Source organism: Bufo bufo, chromosome 6 (genome assembly GCF_905171765.1).
Source record: "Bufo bufo chromosome 6, aBufBuf1.1, whole genome shotgun sequence".
NCBI lineage: Eukaryota > Metazoa > Chordata > Amphibia > Anura > Bufonidae > Bufo > Bufo bufo.
The window spans coordinates 54,924,558-54,945,260 of record NC_053394.1 but is presented as its reverse complement, the minus strand read 5'-3'; the positions used below and the strand labels follow the sequence as shown (position 1 = coordinate 54,945,260).

Below are 20,703 nucleotides of genomic sequence, written 5' to 3'. Positions count from 1 at the left end.
CCTGTCAGTCCGGCCGGGTACAGGAAACAAAAGCTCCTGTACCGCGGATCGAACAGAGCTCGGCCACGCTACATTAACAACAGCACAGAGCAGGATTCTTTAGAGCGGCAAGCGCTCAGCCTCAGCCGCTCAGGCGGCGCCGCATGAGGGGCGCCGCCGGCCGCCCCCAACTTATATAAGCAATTTTTTATTATTTTTTTTTTTTTTTTTTTTACCGCAACTGGCGCCGGGCGCCCCCTGCTCCATGGCGCCCTAGGCGACTGCCTAAGTCGCCTTACTGGTGGCACCAGCCCTGCCGGCACCCAGACAGAGGAGAGAGGTCTCATAGCAGAGATTCAGGCTTCATGTCATAGCAGAGAATCAGGCTTCACGTCACCCAACACTGGAACAGGCCACTGTCAGATATTTTTAGGCCCCGGCACCCAGACAGAGGAGAGGTTCATTCAACTTTGGGTTGCCTCGCAATATAATGGTAAAATGAAAATAAAAAAAGGATTAAATGAGGAAGTGCCCTGGAGTAGAATAATATATTGTTAAGGGGAGGTAGTTAATGTCTAATCTGCACAAGGGATGGACAGGTCCTGTGGGATCCATGCTTGGTTCATTTTTATGAACGTCAGCTTGTCCACATTGGCTGTAGACAGGCGGCTGCGTTTGTCTGTAATGACGCCCCCTGCCGTGCTGAATACACGTTCAGACAAAACGCTGGCCGCCGGGCAGGCCAGCACCTCCAAGGCATAAAAGGCTAGCTCTGGCCACGTGGACAATTTGGAGATCCAGAAGTTGAATGGGGCCGAACCGTCAGTCAGTACGTGAAGGGGTGTGCACATGTACTGTTCCACCATGTTAGTGAAATGTTGCCTCCTGCTAACACGTTCCGTATCAGGTGGTGGTGCAGTTAGCTGTGGGTTGTTGACAAAACTTTTCCACATCTCTGCCATGCTAACCCTGCCCTCAGAGGAGCTGGCCGTGACACAGCTGCGTTGGCGACCTCTTGCTCCTCCTCTGCCTTCGCCTTGGGCTTCCACTTGTTCCCCTGTGACATTTGGGAATGCTCTCAGTAGCGCGTCTACCAATGTGCGCTTGTACTCGCGCATCTTCCTATCACGCTCCAGTGTAGGAAGTAAGGTGGGCACATTGTCTTTGTACCGGGGATCCAGCAGGGTGGCAACCCAGTAGTCTGCACACGTTAAAATGTGGGCAACTCTGCTGTCATTGCGCAGGCACTGCAGCATGTGGTCGCTCATGTGTGCCAGGCTGCCCAGAGGTAAGGACAAGCTGTCCTCTGTGGGAGGCGTATCATCATCGTCCTGCGTTTCCCCCCAGCCACGCACCAGTGATGGGCCCGAGCTGCGTTGGGTGCCACCCCGCTGTGAACATGCTTCATCCTCATCCTCCTCCACCTCCTCCTCATCCTCGTCCTCCAGTAGTGGGCCCTGGCTGGCCACATTTGTACCTGGCCTCTGGTGTTGCAAAAAACCTCCCTCTGAGTCACTTCGAAGAGACTGGCCTGAAAGTGCTAAAAATGACCCCTCTTCCTCCTCCTCCTCCTCCTGGGCCACCTCCTCTTCCATCATCGCCCTAAGTGTTTTCTCAAGGAGACATAGAAGTGGTATTGTAACGCTGATAACGGCGTCATCGCCACTGGCCATGTTGGTGGAGTACTCGAAACAGCGCAACAGGGCACACAGGTCTCGCATGTAGGCCCAGTCATTGGTGGTGAAGTGGTGCTGTTCCGCAGTGCGACTGACCCGTGCGTGCTGCAGCTGAAACTCCACTATGGCCTGCTGCTGCTCGCACAGTCTGTCCAGCATTTGCAAGGTGGAGTTCCACCTGGTGGGCACGTCGCATATGAGGCGGTGAGCGGGAAGGCCGAAGTTACGCTGTAGCGCAGACAGGCGAGCAGCGGCAGGATGTGAACGCCGGAAGCACGCACAGACGGCCCGCACTTTATGCAGCAGCTCTGACATGTCGGGGTAGTTGTGAATGAACTTCTGCACCACCAAATTCAGCACATGCGCCAGGCAAGGGATGTGCGTCAAACCGGCTAGTCCCAGAGCTGCAGCGAGATTTCGCCCATTATCGCACACCACCAGGCCAGGCTTGAGGCTCACCGGCAGCAACCACTCGTCGTTCTGTTGTTCTATACCCCGCCACAACTCCTGTGCGGTGTGGGGCCTGTCCACCAAACATATGAGTTTCAGAATGGCATGCTGACGTTTACCCCGGGCTGTGCTGAAGTTGGTGGTGAAGGTGTGTGGCTGACTGGATGAGCAGATGGAAGAAGAGGAGGAGGAAGCCGAGTAGGAGGAGGAGGCAACAGGAGGCAAAGAATGATGCCCTGCGATCCTTGGCGGCGGAAGGACGTGCGCCAAACAGCTCTTCGCCTGGAGCCCAGCCGCCACTACATTTACCCAGTGTGCAGTTAGGGAGATATAGCGTCCCTGGCCGTGCTTACTGGTCCACGTATCTGTGGTTAGGTGGACCTTGCCACAGATGGCGTTGAGCTTTCTCTCAAATGTTTGTGAGATGGAGAGCTGAACGCTGCCGTGTGACATGGTTGAGATGCTTGGTGACGGAGGTGGTGGTGGTGTTGGTGGTACATCCTCTGTTTGCTGGGCGGCAGGTGCCAACGTTCCTCCAGAGGCGGAAGAAGAGGCCGAGGCGGCAGCAGCAAAAGAGGTAGCAGGGGGAGCCTGAGTGAGTTCCTTGTTTTTAAGGTGTTTACTCCACTGCAGTTCATGCTTTGCATGCAGGTGCCTGGTCATGCAGGTTGTGCTAAGGTTCAGAACGTTAATGCCTCGCTTCAGGCTCTGATGGCACAGCGTGCAAACCACTCGGGTCTTGTCGTCAGCACATTGTTTGAAGAAGTGCCATGCCAGGGAACTCCTTGAAGCTGCCTTTGGGGTGCTCGGTCCCAGATGGCGGCGGTCAGTAGCAGGCGGAGTCTCTTGGCGGCGGGTGTTCTGCTTTTGCCCACTGCTCCCTCTTTTGCTACGCTGTTGGCTCGGTCTCACCACTGCCTCTTCCTCCGAACTGTGAGAGTCAGTGGCACGACCTTCATTCCATGTGGGGTCTAGGACCTCATCGTCTCCTGCATCGTCTTCATCCCTGACCTCCTGTTCAGTCTGCACACTGCAGAAAGACGCAGCAGTTGGCACCTGTGTTTCGTCATCATCAGAGACATGCTGAGGTGGTATTCCCATGTCCTCATCATCAGGAAACATAAGTGGTTGTGCGTCAGTGCATTCTATGTCTTCCACCGCTGGGGAAGGGCTAGGTGGATGCCCTTGGGAAACCCTGCCAGCAGAGTCTTCAAACAGCATAAGAGACTGCTGCATAACTTGAGGCTCAGACAGTTTCCCTGATATGCATGGGGGTGATGTGACAGACTGATGGGCTTGGTTTTCAGGCGCCATCTGTGCGCTTTCTGCAGAAGACTGGGTCGGAGATAATGTGAACGTGCTGGATCCACTGTCGGCCACCCAATTGACTAATGCCTGTACCTGCTCAGGCCTTACCATCCTTAAAACGGCATTGGGCCCCACCAAATATCGCTGTAAATTCTGGTGGCTACTGGGACCTGAGGTAGTTGGTTCACTAGGTCGTGTGGCTGTGGCAGAACGGCCACATCCTCTCCCAGCACCAGAGGGTCCACTAACACCACCACGACCATGTCCGCGTCCGCGTCCCTTACTAGATGTTTTCCTCATTGTTACTGTTCACCACAATAAGAAAAAAAATATTTGGCCCAATGTATTGAATTCAAATTCAGGCCTTTTTTTACAGACACCTAACACTATCTGGCTATCTATTTAGGTACCGTATTACACTAATACAGGCACAGCAGTAACGACAGATTTAGCTGAATATAAATTGTAGGCCTGGTATTTAGGCGCTGGATGACAGGTATACATTTACGGACAGAATTAGACTTGGAAATGCACGGTAGCGTGTGTGTGAAGTTATTGAGAATGACCCTATCCGCACCTTCAATCTAATATACCCTTTTATGGATAGATTTAAAGTAGGCCTGATACAGCAGAAACCACTGATTTAGGGAATTACTAAGTTGGGAATTGTATTCAACCCAGAACAAAAACTGTGCTTTGGCGGACACTAAATAAATTGACCAGCCTCAGCAATAAACATAGATTTAGCTGAATATAAATTTTAGGCCTATTATTTAGGCGCTGGGTGACAGGTATACGTTTACGGACAGAATTATTTAAACTTGGAAATGCACGGTAGCGTGTGAAGTTATTGAGGATGACACTATCCGCACCTTCAATCTAATATACCCTTTTATGGATCAATTTAAACTTGGCCTGATACAGCAGAAAAAATATATTTAGGGAATTGCTAAGTTGGGAATTGTATTCAACACAGAACAAAAACTGTCCTTTGGCGGACACTCAATAAATTGACCAGCCTCAGCAATAAACATAGATTTAGCTGAATATAAATTTTAGGCCTATTATTTAGGCGCTGGGTGACAGGTATACGTTTACGGACAGAATTATTTAAACTTGGAAATGCATGGTAGCGTGTGAAGTTATTGAGGATGACACTATCCGCACCTTCAATCTAATATACCCTTTTATAGATCAATTTAAACTTGGCCTGATACAGCAGAAAAAATATATCTAGGGGATTGCTAAGTTGGGATTTGTATTCAACCCAGAACAAAAACTGTGCTTCGGCAGACAGCAGACAGTATTACAATTGGCTAGCCACAGCTGAAACACCAGATTTAGGGTACTGCTATTTTGGCCAATTGTATTTTACCCCTCAATAAAATAGCAAGCACAGCCAAGCCCCTGATGTAGGATATAGCAAAAAAATAACCACACTATTGATGGTTAAATGGACTTGGTGGCAGCTTGTGCTAGCGCACCACAAGACACAAAATGGCCGCCGATCACCCAAGAAAAAAGTGACATAAAAACGCTCTGGGCAGCCTAAAAACAGTGAGCAATTAAATAGCAGCAGTTCAATGATCCACAGCTGTAGATCGATCACTGAATTAAGTGTTTTTGCTGAGTAAATCCCTGCCTAATCTCGCCCTAACAGAAGCAGCTGCAACCTCTCCCTACACTGATCATAGCAGAGTGACGTGCGGCGCTACGTGACTCCAGCTTATATAGAGGCTGGGTCACATGCTGCACTGGCCAATCACAGCCATGCCAATAGTAGGCATGGCTGTGATGGCCTCTTGGGGCAAGTAGTATGACGCTTGTTGATTGGCTGCTTTGCAGCCTTTCAAAAAGCGCCAAGAAAGCGCCGAACACCGAACTCGGACTTTTACGAAAATGTTCGGGTTCGGGTCCGTGTGACGGACACCCCAAAATTCGGTACGAACCCGAACTATACAGTTCGGGTTCGCTCATCCCTAATAGGGAGGCATCAGCCATGCTATAAAAGGAGAACAGGGTGCAATAGGAGAGTGTAGAGCCTAGGTAATAGGAGCGATTCTATTACACCTTGCTGCACTAATTGAGGATCCAAATTGCAGTAGGGGCCATTCACAAGTCCGCAAAATGGGTCCGCATCCGTTCCACAATTTTGTGGAACAGGTTCGGACCCATTCATTTTCAATGGGGCCGGAATGTGCTGTTTGCATCCGCATTTGCGGATCCACACTTCCGTTCCACAAAAAATAGAACATGTCCTATTCTTGTCCGCAATTGCGGACAAGAAAAGGCATTTTCTATGAGAGTGCCAGCGATGTGCGGTCCACAAAATGTGGAATGCACATTGCCGGTGTCCGTGTTTTGCGGATCCGCAATTTTCGGATCCGCAAAACACATACGGACGTGTGACTGGACCCTTATACTGCTGCTTTTAGGTTGTTTGCACTATATGATACACCTTGCTTGTTATTGGGGTACACGTTCTGTGTGATACAGCAATTAACAGGGTGTATTAGTAGGAAAGATACATACGTCCTAATAGCAGTTCTGCGTTGATTTTATATTGTTTGACATTTTTTTGGGGGGGTGTATTAATAGGGGGGAAAAAAGGAAAAAATATATGTCATAATTGCAGTTCAGCGATGAATTGTGATTGTTATATTTCTTTTTTTTGGGGGTGTAGTAATAGGAAAAAGAATACGTCTTAATTGCCGTTCTGCGGTGAAGTTACATTGTACTACAGCCATTTATGGGGTGTATTGAAAGGAAATAAACCTACTTCCTATTATCCGTTCTGCGGTGAATTGTGATTGCTTTTATATTTGGGGGGAGAGTTTACTGTATTTTTCGCCCCATAAGACACATTTTTCTCCCCAAAAGTTGGGGAAAAATACCCCTTCGTCTTATGGGGCGAATACTAATGTGCGCTTCCATTATGGAAGCGCACATTAGTACCGGAGGACCGGGAAGTGGTGAAGGATCTGTACTCACTACTTCCTGGTCCTCCGCTGTCAGCTGTGCAGTGGCTGCGCACAGCGTGAGGGCGCACTGTGTCTTCACGCTGTGCACGTCGGGTCACAGCACAGCCGACGGCAGGAGGATGAGGATCGTGCTGGAGGAGAGAAGTGGTGGCGTCCGGAGCAGGAGAGGTAAGTGTTTTTTTGTTTATATGTCTTATGTGATTGATGAGAGGCATGGGGACTGAAATATGTCAATGGGGGCTGATATGGGTGCTAAAATATGGCAATGAGGGCTGAAATATGGTAATGGGGTCTGAAATATGGCCATGGGGTCTGAAATATGGCCATGGTGGCTGAAATATGGCAATGGGGTCTGAAATATGGTAATGGCGGCTCAAATATGGCAATGGTGGCTGATATGGGGGTTGAAATATGTCCATGGGGCTAAAATATGGCAATGATGGCTGATATGGGGGTTGATGAGAGGCATATGGGGGCTCATGAGAGGCATGGGGCTCTTATCTGAGATCTGATTGGGGGTCATTCACATTGGGGTCTGAGCTGAGGTCTGATTGGGGGTCTAATCTGAGGTCTTATTGGGGTCTTATTATCATTGGGGGTCTCATTGGGGCTGTCATCTGAGGTCTGATTACCATTGGGGGTCTGACTGGTGGTCTGACCTGAGGTCTAATGAAAAATATTTTTTTCTTATTGTCCTCCTCTAAAACCTAGGTGCGTCTTATTGGCTGGTGCGTCTTATAGTGCGTAAAATACGGTATTAATCTGAAAAAATATATTTCTTAATTGCTGTTCAGCAATTTAAGCGGTGTATTGAAGGGAAATAAACCTACTTTCTATTATCCACTCTGCGGTAAATTAATATTGTTATTTTTTTTTGGGGGGGGGGGGTTATTAATGTATATTTTGCATCAGAATTGGCTTATGATTTGGTAGCCAAAAGCAGGAATGGGTACCAAACACACAAGACATGCAAATATTCCATTCACGTGTCATCTCTGTTTTTTTTGGGCTTTAGCAATACTGATGGATTACTGACCTAATGCAGACCGTTTTTGGGGGGTTATTATTCTGACAGATCAGTGGAAGGGCAAAATAATCAGTGACGTCAACACAAACTTACTGCTGACACCCACTCCACTCTGTCAGGGGGGCTCTACTTGTATAAGTGTTTAATAGAACAGGTTCTGTAGACATCTATGTGGAATCAGTTGTTTGTTTGTACGATTACCCGGTTATCTACCACCAGGCTAGCACCGTATCCGTTGGCACTAATCGAGGGCACGTTAGGAAGTGGTAGCTAAGGTTCGAGGACAGCGAGTCCCCACCATTAGGGGCCGTCCCTGGGCAGAGGTGTAGGTTAGGGTGTAAGCTTAGGGACAGTCTCCCCACCCTATATCGAATAGCCTGGACAGTGGTGGATTCACCTTAGTAGTCGAGTTGTGTATGTCATTATGTAACGTTATTAATAAATATATATTATTATAAGGGTTATTTTTGCTGCTGGACTTAGTTTAATCATTTTTTGACCCATTATAAGTGTGTATCTCTTAGTGCTGGAATCTGAGTTCACACTTGAGTTATTTGGTCAGTTTTTGCCCCATAACTGCCCAAATCAGTGAAGTGTGCAGTGATTCTAAGAGCGATGCCTGTCATCTGCGTGTCATACTGACTCACAGTATTGTTTCACTACCACAGCAGACTCCCTATGCGTGTTACTGCAAGGCACAGTGTTCTACACCGCTATACAGGCTCTCTGCAGCCAGGAAATAGCTGTTTAACGCGATTCGCCACAAATAAATTTGGATCGAATCTTTTTGGAAAATTCAGCGAACTGACCGAATAAAATTTTTGAGAAATTTGCTCATCTCTAGTTAGTATGTACAGTACAGACCAAAAGTTTGGACACACCTTCTCATTCAAAGAGTTTTCTTTATTTTCATGACTATGAAGGCATCAAAACTATGAATTAACACATGTGGAATTATATACATAACAAACAAGTGTGAAACAACTGAAAATATGTCATATTCTAGGTTCTTCAAAGTAGCCACCTTTTGCTTTGATTACTGCTTTGCACACTCTTGGCATTCTCTTGATGAGCTTAAAGAGGTAGTCCCCTGAAATGGTCTTCCAACAGTCTTGAAGGAGTTCCCAGAGATGCTTAGCACTTGTTGGCCCTTTTGCCTTCACTCTGCGGTCCAGCTCACCCCAAACCATCTCGATTGGGTTCAGGTCCGGTGACTGTGGAGGCCAGGTCATCTGGCTCAGCACCCCATCACTCTCCTTCATGGTCAAATAGCCCTTACTTTCAAAGTTTTCCTAATTTTTCAGCTGACTGACTGACCTTCATTTCTTAAAGTAATGATGGCCACTCGTTTTTCTTTACTTAGCTGCTTTTTTCTTGCCATAATACAAATTCTAACAGTCTATTCAGTAGGACTATCAGCTGTGTATCCACCTGACTTCTCCTCAACGCAACTGATGGTTCCAACCCCATTTATAAGGCAAGAAATCCCACTTATTAAACCTGACAGGGCACACCTGTGAAGTGAAAACCATTTCAGGGGACTACCTCTTGAAGCTCATCAAGAGAATGCCAAGAGTGTGCAAAGCAGTAATCAAAGCAAAAGGTGGCTACTTTGAAGAACCTAGAATATGACATATTTTCAGTTGTTTCACACTTGTTTGTTTTGTATATAATTCCACATGTGTTAATTCATAGTTTTGATGCCTTCAGTGTGAATCTACAATTTTCATAGTTATGAAAATAAAGAAAACTCTTTGAATGAGAAGGTGTGTCCAAACTTTTGGTCTGTACTGTATATGTGGTACAGTATAGAGAAGGTAGGTGGCACATGTGGCAAAACACAATTCCACAAAGATTTATATTTCCTTTATACCCTGGACCACTTACCTGAAACTGATTCCTATGCTGAATTTTGGCGCAGGGTGAGGGGGGCACTCAATTGCTGAGGTTACAGCATCAAGCATAAATGACTTTTCTGGCTCTGGATTCAGAATATTGTATCCTATAATAATCTGGTCAAGAAAATTTGAAGAGTGTAAGCATTTTAGGGACAAACACATGTAGAATTTTGTTGATACTGTAGTCCAAAGACTTAAAGGGCTGACGTTCTGTGCTGATTCTTTTCATTATGTATTTTTATATGCTCAGTTTTTCTGTTGTCGCTGCAAATCCTATGGACAGTCATAAACTTCTGGAATACTTACCAATGTTTTAGTTGGTATAATTGGGGCATCTAACCCCTACCCCCCCAGGAATGCCCTGACCCCACCTGGGAATGCCTACTTATGGGCGGGATTTACTGTAAGGGCTCATGCACACGGCCATTGATAGGTCGTTCCGTGCATTGGGGACCGCAAACAGCGGTTCCCAATGCACCGACAACCTCTGTGCGGATTCCACAGGCAGATGCAGACCCATTCGACTTGAACAGGTCCGTGATCCATCCGCACCACAAAAAAGTAGTGCATGCATCGACCTTCCGGATTACAGACCCATTCAAGTGAATGCGGGCTGCAATGCATGCACGGCCGGGCAATGAACGTGTGCATGAGCCCTAACCCACAAATTTTTGGCCCGGGACAGCTCGAATTTGCCAGGACTGTTCCTGAAAATCAGGGACAGTCTCGGAAAATTTGGGACAGTCTCGGAAAATTTGGGACAGGTGCCAACTATGTTCTGGCTACCTGTGGCTGCCACGAGAAGAACTTAGGATCCTATAGTTTTATTATTGAATTCATTTTATGTATTCTAAGCTCCTGAGCTCCCCCTAGTGGTGCAGGTCGCCAGCATTTTATAAGGTGTCTCTGTGTCTGTGCAGGTGTGTTAAAAAACATAAATGCAACAACTATAAATATTTGAAAATGTCATTATATATCTATATACAGAGACAGATTCGGCATATCTGGGACCCCAAGCAAAATTATGCTTGGGGTTCACTGCCAAACACACTTTGTTGCTAGTCTTACCCGATTGCTAGTCATAGGGAGAGGGGGGCAGGTCCAGCTGTGGTCGGATCATGTCTGCCGCAAAATGAAAGCTGTTGGAGCAGCGGGAGCAGATAAGAGACAAGGAACGCAGCTAACCAGCAACGTTAGTTCCACCTGCACAGAATATCCTGACGCTGGCCAGCAGAGAGAAGGAGGAGCGATGTGTCATTGACATGGTGTTGAGTAAGTCATACTCACTGGCCATGCCCTATAGTTCTCAACTGTATTTGTATCCTGAGGACACAGATACAATTAAAAGTAGTGCAGCTGTCAGGGGACTTCCACCATCAGCAGGGCCCCCTGATCTCTGGTGTCTCATACGTTTGCATGGTAGTAAAAACCACCCCTGCCTTATACAGGAGAGTTTCCTTTTTCTGAAATTACATATGATATAACTCTGGCTGCATACAGTCACCACTAGGGGGAGCCATGTCAGTCTGTATGTAGTGAGCTCTTACTAGTGGTAACTGCAGGTGGCGTCTTTGACAGTGTCATGGCGAATTGGGGATACAGCTACTTGCCATTTGCCCTACCACTATAGGCCCTATAGCCTAAAGCTAATCCAGAGCTAGGCCATTAATAAGGGTCTGTATTGTACCTGCACATATGCACATCCGCTTCCCGATGCTTCCAGAGTGTACTCTGCTGGGATGTCAGGCAAGTCCACAACTTTCACTTCAGTCGGGTTCTGGGGATTCACTGTCACGTTTTCACTGAACCCTTTGTCATTGGTAATGGTGACGGTCGGCATATTTTCATAGACGAACGTTAAGGAGCCATATTTAGACATTGCAAAGATAGCAACTACTGTGTCCTGAAAGATCCATATAAACGCATCAGAATAAATGCAATGGCTTATGCCAACAGAGGTTAATGGTTTTAGTGCCAAAAGATGAAATTCACATTGACATAAGACCAGACAGGAGACATATAAATGTAAAAAAAGTAGAAAGAAAAGTGCGAGAATACATTCTTAAAGGAACACTCCATACAAAACTAACATACTGTGTTATGCCTATTATAGGATCTAAGAGTTAGAGCATGACACTGCGATCCAAAAAGCAGCAAGGAGAGAATGTTGTGTCATGCTCCACCCCCTCAAGATTTACTATAGGCACAAAACTCTAGGGGAAATTAAAGGGGTTCTGCAGTTTTTTTAAACTGATAATCTATCCTCTGGATAGATCATCAGCTTCTGATCGACGGGGGTCCGACACCCGGGACCCCTGCTGATCAGCTGTTTGAGAAGGCAGCGGCGCTGGCAGTGGTGCCACTGTTTACCGCAGGCCCAGTGACGTCACGACTAGTATCACTGGCCTGGGCGCGGCTAAGCTCCATTCAAGTGAACAGAGCTTAGCCCCGCCCAGGCCATTGATACGAGTCGTGACGTCACTGGGCCTGCAGTAAACAGTAAGAAGGCCGCGGTACTACTGCTCTGAGCCCGAGCACCTTGCGTGCTCCAGGTATTGCCCATATGGCCCAGGTAGGTTTAGCGTTAGGTCCAGAGCTACTTGAGAAACCTTGGCGCGGTGCTCGGGCTCAGACATGTCCTCCAAGCAGGATATTTTGGCTAATCGTCAATTTTACACCAGTATGAGGGTTAGTAAGACCGCAGAGTGCACCTGTCTTTGTTTTTGTTATGTTATATAAACCACCTAATATACCAGAGTCCACAGAAAATCTACTACTAAACAAGATAGACAAGGCGGCAAATCATAGTGAGGTGGTTATTATGGGGGACTTCAACTACCCAGATATAGACTGGGAAACTGAAACTTGTATATCTCATAAAGGAAACAGGTTCTTTGCAATAACCAAAGACAATTACCTCTCCCAACTGGTTCAGGACCCGACTCGAGGGATTGCCCTACTGGACTTAGTATTAACCAATAGGCCTGACAGAACAACAGACATGCAGGTTGGGGGACACCTGGGAAATAGTGACCATAAAGTAATAACCTTCCAATTATCATTCAAAAGAGCGTTTCCACAGGGAGGAACAAAAATACCAAACTTCAAAAAAGATAAATTTAGCCAACTAAGAGAGGCCATAGGCCTAACTAACTGGAACAAAGTCCTCAAAAATAAAAATACAGCCACAAAATGGGATATCTTTAAAAGCATCCTAAAATCTCATTGTGAGAGGTACATACTGTATGGGAATAAAAGGTTAAGAAACAAAAAGAAATCAATGTGGATAAATAGAACTGTAAAGAAAGCAATAAATGACAAAAAGAAAGCATATAAATCACGAAAACAGGAGGGTAGCACGGAAGCACTGAAAAACTATAAGGAAAAAAATAGAACATGTAAAAAACAAATAAAAGCAGCCAAACTAGAGACCGAGAGATTAAGTGCCAAAGAGAGTAAATCTAACCCTAAAATGTTCTTCAATTATATAAATGTTAAAAAGTATAAATCTGAAGGTGTCGGCCCTTTAAAGAGTAATGAGGGGGGAGTCGCAGAGAGCGACGAGGAGAAAGCAAAGCTGTTAAATATTTTTTTTCTCCAATGTATTCACTTAGGAAAATAAACTGTCAGATGACATGCAGAATGCAAAAATAAATTCCCCATTAAAAGGGCCCTGTCTGACCCAGGAAGAAGTACAACAGCGACTTAAAAAGATTAAAATAGACAAATTGCCAGGACCGGATGGCATACACCCCCGTATCCTAAGGGAATTAAGTAATGTCATAGCCAGACCCTTATTTCTGATATTTGCGGACTCTATACTGACAGGGAATGTCCCACAGGATTGGCGCATAGCAAATGTGGTGCCAATATTCAAAAAGGGTCCAAAAACAGAGCCTGGAAACTATAGGCCGGTAAGTTTAACATTTGTTGTGGGTAAACTAAAGGTTTTCTAAGAGATGCTATCTTAGAGCATCTTAACGGAAATAAGCAAATAACGACATATAAGCATGGCTTCATGAGGGATCGGTCATGTCAAACTAATTTAATCAGTTTCTATGAGGAGGTAAGTTCTAGACTTGACAGCGGCGAATCAATGGATGTCTGGACTTCTTCAAAGCATTTGACACTGTACCCCATAAAAGGTTAGTATATAAAATGAGAATGCTCGGACTGGGAGAAAACATCTGTATGTGGGTAAGTAACTGGCTCAATGATAGAAAACAGAGGGTGGTTAATAACAGTACACACTCAGATTGGGTCACTGTCACTAGTGGGGTACCTCAGGGGTCAGTATTGGGCCCTATTCTCTTCAATATATTTATTAATGATCTTGTAGAAGGCTTGCATAGTAAAGTATCAATTTTCGCAGGTGACACTAAACTGTGTAAAGTAATTAACACTGAAGAGGACAGTATACTACTACAGATGGATCTGGATGGATCTGGGTAGACTGGAGGCTTGGGCAGATAAGTGGCAGATGAGGTTTAACACTGACAAATGTAAAGTTATGCACATGGGAAGGAATAATGCAAGTCACCCGTACATACTAAATGGTAAAACACTCGGTAACACTGAAATGGAAAAGGATCTAGGAATTATAATAAACAACAAACTAAGCTGCAAAAAACAGTGTCGGGCATCTGCTGCCAAGGCCAATAAGATAATGGGTTGCATCAAAAGGGGCATAGATGTCCGTGATAAGAACATAGTCCTACCACTTTACAAATCACTAGTCAGACCACACATGGAGTACTGTGTACAGTTCTGGGCTCCTGTAAACAAGGCAGACATAGCTGAGCTGGAGAAGGTCCAGAGGAGGGCAACTAAAGTAATAACTAGAATGGGGCAACTACAGTACCCTGAAAGATTATCAAAATTAGGGTTATTCACTTTAGAAAAAAGACGACTGAGGGGAGATCTAATTACTATGTATAAATATATCAGGGGTCAGTACAGAGATCTATCCCATCAGCTATTTATCCCCAGGATTGTGACTGTGATGAGCGTACATCCTCTGCGTCTGGAGGAAAGAAGGTTTGTACACAAACATACAAGAGGATTCTTTACGGTAAGAGCAGTGAGACTATGGAACTCTCTGCCTGAGGAGGTGGTGATGGTGAGTACAATAAAGGAATTCAAGAGGGGCCTGGATGTATTTCTGGAGTGTAATAATATTACAGGATATGGCTACTAGAGAGAGGTCGTTGATCCAGGGAGTTATTCTGACTGCCCGATTGGAGTCGAGAAGGAATTTTTTATTCCCCTAAAGTGGGGAAAATTGGCTTCTACCTCCCTGATTTTTTTTGCCTTCCTCTGGATCAACTTGCAGGATGACAGGCCGAACTGGATGGACAAATGTCTTTTTTCGGCCTTATGTACTATGTTACTATGTAAATCACAGTGACAACTTTTTCTCACTGTGATTTCATAGTAAAAAGATCATAGATAGGCACGGAGCATTATCAATCATGTTAATGCTCTGGGTCTCTGCTGTCCAGAGTGCAGCTTGGCTGTCTTTCAAGCAGCAGGTTCCACGCACTGCATCCGCTCGTGTGAAAGACCTCTCAGCCTTCTAACGTCCCAAAAAAATAAAATGTAATTTACAAAATGATCCAAACATGAAGCATACATATAGGAAATGTAAAGTAATAACTATTTTAGGAGGTATCACTATCTGTTTTAAAAGCAGAGAAATTTAAATTTAGAAAATTGCAAATTTTTCCAAATATTGGGTAAATTTGGTATTTTTTTTTATAAATAAAAATGAAATATTTTTATTCAAATTTACCACTGTCATGAAGTACAATATGTGATGAGAAAACTGTCTCTGAATGGCTTGGATAAGTAAAAGCGTTTTAAAGTTATCACCACATAAAGTGACACATGTCAGATATGCAAAAAATGGCCTGGTCCTGAAGGTGAAAAATGGCAGGGTACTGAAGGAGTTAAATAATACTACTCTTTAATATGTAGCCTTCTTTTTGGACGACTTCTATGAAGAAATATCCAGTATCATGGTGATAGATAGCATAATGTTTGATTCAGGTGGCTGTGTTAAAAATCATCCTAATGATAACAGTTTTCATGTGGATTTCACTATGATGTCTGTTTGCTATTTTGTTGTTATATATTTTTTCACCCATAGACTTGAATGGGCGAGTTTGGGATGCAAAAGAGACAGAAGAGTGCATGCTGCAATTTCTCAACACGGACCAATGGTCTTGTTGGAAAAATAGACGTGAATTGAGCCATTGAGTTTAAAGGTTCTGTGTATTGTCCGTGAGCAGTCTGCTGCACACCCAGATAGCTCATAGACGTTTTTACATTGGTCTGAATTAGGTCTTATGCAGAAAAGCTTTCAAATAATAAAATATCAGGTATTTATTAAGAAAGAACCTGAGTGGTAATGAATCCTCCATTGCTATTTTGCTGTGAATTTAACCAGCGGATTGCAGGCACTGCCGCCCCGAGATCCGTTTTGGTTGGGTTGGTTCCTGACACCATGGCCAACACAACATATGCTGTGGTCTCCACATTTCCAGAGTTTGGCTTGGACCGTAATGGGTCATCTGAAGGGATCTCAGAATTTTGGGACCATTGTGTCATATCATCTAAAACAAAAATTATAAAATTGTATAGTCTTGTTACCATCTCTTGGATCACATTAAACAAAAAATGCCACAGCTTTAACCTAGTAAATATAATACTTCATCTAATGCATACACATGTAGCAGAGCTGAATGTGTTAGGTACACCATACACAAAAGATATTAAAATATGCAAACAGTGCTGCACAAAGCTTTAAATGGCAAATTTCTGCCTAATCTGTACAGCAGTTTTTCTATTGTATTATAATTGAATTGTTATACAGCAATGCTTTCTTAAAGAGCACTTGCCAGCAGGATCAACCCTATTAAACAAGACATACTATCTGGTAGTAGTAGGCCCTACCCCTCTGTTCACTGAAGCCCTCAGTTGCATAAAGAATAGAGATATTATTTTCTTGGCAAAACCACAGACATTTTTCAGAAGGCAGGTATAGTTTTAATCAGCAGAATTACCTTACCAGGCAATATGTTTAGTTTAATAGGGTTCATCCTGCTGATAGGTGATCTTTAATTCCTTTATGATGAGGGCTCTTTCACACCTGCGTTCTTGTCTTCCGGCATAGAGTTCCGTCGTCGGGGCTCTATGCCGGAAGAATCCTGATCAGTTTTATCCTAATGCATTCTGAATGGAGAGAAATCCGTTCAGGATGCATCAGGATGTCTTCAGTTCCGGAACGGAACGTTTTTTGGCCGGAGAAAATACCGCAGCATGCTGCGCTTTTTGCTCCGGCCAAAAATCCGGAACACTTGCCGCAAGGCCGGATCCGGAATTAATGCCCATTGAAAGGCATTGATCCGGATCCGGCCTTAAGCTAAACGTCGTTTCGGCGCATTACCGGATCCGACGTTTAGCTTTTTCTGAATGGTTACCATGGCTGCCGGGACGCTAAAGTCCTGGCAGCCATGGTAAAGTGTAGTGGGGAGCGGGGGAGCAGTATACTTACCGTCCGTGCGGCTCCCCGGGCGCTCCAGAGTGACGTCAGGGCGCCCCACGCGCATGGATCACGTGATCACATGGGGCGCTCTGACGTCATTCTGGAGCGCCCCGGGAGCCGCACTGACTGTAAGTATACCGCTCCCCCGCTCCCCGCTCCTACTATGGCAACCAGGACTTTAATAGCGTCCTGGGTGCCATAGTAACACTGAAAGCATTTGGAAGACGGTTCCGTCTTCAAATGCTTTCAGTACACTTGCGTTTTTCCGGATCCGGAGTGTAATTCCGGCAAGTGGAGTGCACGCCGGATCCGGACAACGCAAGTGTGAAAGAGGTAAATACCTTTCTTTATGGCCACTTGATCCAGCTGCTCCAAAAGTCGTGTTCTCTTCTCTGTGTCACCCATCAGAGTGTAAGCGTATGCACATTGTGCCTTCGTGTAGGTTGAGCTTTGTGCATCAGTGCATTTCTCCAGACATCGCTTTGATTTCTCGATTACCTCATCCTGTTGAGGTTTATGTGAGATATAGTAAAGATATTGTAACATGTTGAATGAGAATGGAATAGATTAAACAAATGGAATAAATCATTGCATTTTACTCATTTTGGGCTAACATCACTTTTTCAATTGGTCGTTATTAAAAATGTTCAGCCTTTTCTGAGTTACAAGGGTTAAACATCTGTCTGTTTGCAAGCTCTCACAGTCCGTTTTCCTTTTTTTCCAAAACAGCAGCCTTGTTTATCTAATCCTGAACAACCCTTTTAAAGAAAAAGTCCAGAAAAAAGTCAAGACTGGATTGCAGCTCCACCCGGGATATCCATGCATTTCATAGATAGCCTATTGATCTCAACTGGAACTAAGTAAAGCTTATTTTCTATCTAGTGGCACTATGGGGGAATTAAACGCTTGCTTTTGAGTCCTTCAGGAGACCACAATTGATTGTTGGTGTTCCAATCAGCGGGACAACCTGTCATCTGTTTAATGTCAGCGAACATTAATGAACTGTCTAAAGCAGTCAAATATATTTAATATATTGTATGAGACACCTCAGACACTTACGTATTGTGGATCTCCTACTTCTAGGAATGTTAAAGAAACAAATGCAGTGAGAGTGATCATGTTGTCCTCCTCTCCTGTCTGAAGACAAAGGTAAAACAGGTGAAATCAGAACTAAGTAACCAAATTCTATGGTCCAAGTGTAATAATGAACTACTCTTACCTGACGCTCCTTGGGAAATATTTGACCTACACTTTTGAAGCAGCCATTGCTTCGCTGCTGCCCCTTCAGCCAGTCCAGAGCTTCTGTGATGTGTCGGTATTCTATATGGATGTATTTCAGACCCATAAAAAATATCCGTGCTACAAATGCTGTCAGCCTGAGGTTAGAAACATACAAAGCAACGAGGAACATTGGAAAACTGTTATAACCCTACCAAAATACCATAGTACTCTAGCTATGTTAATATTTAACTCACCATGTACTTCCAGATGGATCACTGTTCCCAAAGGCGCTGTAGGATCCATCTGTATGCTTGTAATTAAGTTGGTTCTGTAATCCTAGAAACGAAAGAACATATCCACTCATGGATTGTCATGGACTGGGTCCTCCAGAAGAAATTAGTTGATTAATACAGAACATACACATGTTCACTTTTAAAGGAGTATCCCATCAGGGCAACCCTTGTCCATGTTTTCTGCTGGAACACATGAAGATGCCATATACACATGAAGATGCTATAAAAAACACATGGCAGACCGGATGCAGCAATGCAACACACGGACAGACAACAATTTGAAGGGTTGACATGGAATGCTACATTTCCCCTATTGTAATCAATGGAGGGAAAAATGTGAAGCTGGCCACGGCCTGATCATCAGTGGTTTGAGAAGACATATTGGCTTATTTTTTAAAAGATGATGTCTACACAGGACAACTCTTTTAATGGCATCACAACTATTGCGAATACCATTGCGCACACAGGACGTATCATCAATAAAATCGAATAGGTTATTTTTGTAATAAACCCATAAAGAATTGACCAGAGTATCAAGTAATTCACTCCAATGTCAACCTCAGATAGGGTTGCCCTCTTCTAGACCTATAGAGGTCCATGGAGGATCTTCTGGTACTTCCAGTCTGACCCTACATTCACTATATTTATGAAATAATTATTTACAATGTACACTATTGTACTTCTTGATGGGAGTGAGAATATATATTGAACCATAATACTGATAACTAAAAAGATGCATGATTTAATTTTCAAAAATGCAACTATAAATTGATCTTCAAAACTTAAAAAAATATTCCCTCAGGCTCATACCCATTCTCTAGGAACTATTGGGGTTGCTGATCATTTGTCTACATGATGTAGACTGAAGGTAGAGTTTTTGGACAAACAATTATCAACCATTTTGGATATTGTAAAAAAAACTATAATAGTGGCTCACCCAATATGGGTGCTCTGCCTGTGGCCCACCCTCTGCCGTATATATTTAAAAAGTACCAATAATAATGTAGATGACAGGCACTATATATCCCGGGGTTGCATAGATATATCACTCAGATAGGTGTATATATACACATACTTGATTAATTCTCCATAAAAACTGATTAAAACAGGGGTTAATTTATATTGAGTAAAATAATGGAAATGAATAATAACATAAAATATCTCTCTAATATATCTATAGATGATAACCATAGGCCCTAGCTAATCTTCACATACACTGCGTGCAGAATTATTAGGCAAATGAGTATTTTGACCACATCATCCTCTTTATGCATGTTGTCTTACTCCAAGCTGTATAGGCTCGAAAGCCTACTACCAATTAAGCATATTAGGTGATGTGCATCTCTGTAATGAGAAGGGGTGTGGTCTAATGACATCAACACCCTATATTAGGTGTGCATAATTATTAGGCAACTTCCTTTCCTTTGGCAAAATGGGTCAAAAGAAGGACTTGACAGGCTCAGAAAAGTCAAAAATAGTGAGATATCTTGCAGAGGGATGCAGCACAATAGATTTTTTTAAAATTGCAAAGCTTCTGAAGCGTGATCATCGAACAATCAAGCGTTTCATTCAAAATAGTCAACAGGGTCGCAAGAAGCGTGTGGAAAAACCAAGGCGCAAAATAACTGCCCATGAACTGAGAAAAGTCAAGCGTGCAGCTGCCAAGATGCCACTTGCCACCAGTTTGGCCATATTTCAGAGCTGCAACATCACTGGAGTGCCCAAAAGCACAAGGTGTGCAATACTCAGAGACATGGCCAAGGTAAGAAAGGCTGAAAGACGACCACCACTGAACAAGACACACAAGCTGAAACTTCAAGACTGGGCCAAGAAATATCTCAAGACTGATTTCTAAGGTTTTATGGACTGATGAAATGAGAGCGAGTCTTGATGGGCCAGATGGATGGGCCCGTGGCTGGATTGGTAAAGGGCAGAGAGCTCCAGTCTGACTCAGACGCCAGCAAGGTGGAGGTGGAGTACTGGTTTGGGCTGGTATCATCAAAGATGAGCTTGTGGGGCCTTTTCGGGTTGAGGATGGAGTCAAGCTCAACTCCCAGTCCTACTGCCAGTTTCTGGAAGACACCTTCTTCAAGCAGTGGTACAGGAAGAAGTCTGCATCCTTCAAGAAAAACATGATTTTCATGCAGGACAATGCTCCATCACACGCGTCCAAGTACTCCACAGCGTGGAGAAAATCTAATGACATGGCCTCCTTGTTCACCTGATCTGAACCCCATTGAGAACCTGTGGTCCATCATCAAATGTGAGATTTACAAGGAGGGAAAACAGTACACCTCTCTGAACAGTGTCTGGGAGGCTGTGGT

The 20,703-nt window shown here is 44.4% G+C and overlaps 1 protein-coding gene across 1 annotated transcript in view; it reads right to left on the bottom strand.

Annotated features, from left to right (window-relative positions):
• The window catches only part of LOC121005493 (alpha-2-macroglobulin-like), a 70,505-nt gene that overhangs the window by 8,330 nt on the left and 41,472 nt on the right, over positions 1-20,703 (bottom strand). The window contains exons 12-18 of the mRNA XM_040438262.1: positions 18,341-18,422; positions 18,079-18,241; positions 17,925-17,993; positions 17,207-17,369; positions 15,719-15,933; positions 11,007-11,222; positions 9,309-9,433 (exon numbers count right to left, since the gene is read on the bottom strand). Of these exons, the coding sequence (XP_040294196.1) occupies positions 9,309-9,433; positions 11,007-11,222; positions 15,719-15,933; positions 17,207-17,369; positions 17,925-17,993; positions 18,079-18,241; positions 18,341-18,422 (1,033 nt within the window). The remainder of the gene's footprint in view (positions 1-9,308; positions 9,434-11,006; positions 11,223-15,718; positions 15,934-17,206; positions 17,370-17,924; positions 17,994-18,078; positions 18,242-18,340; positions 18,423-20,703) is intronic.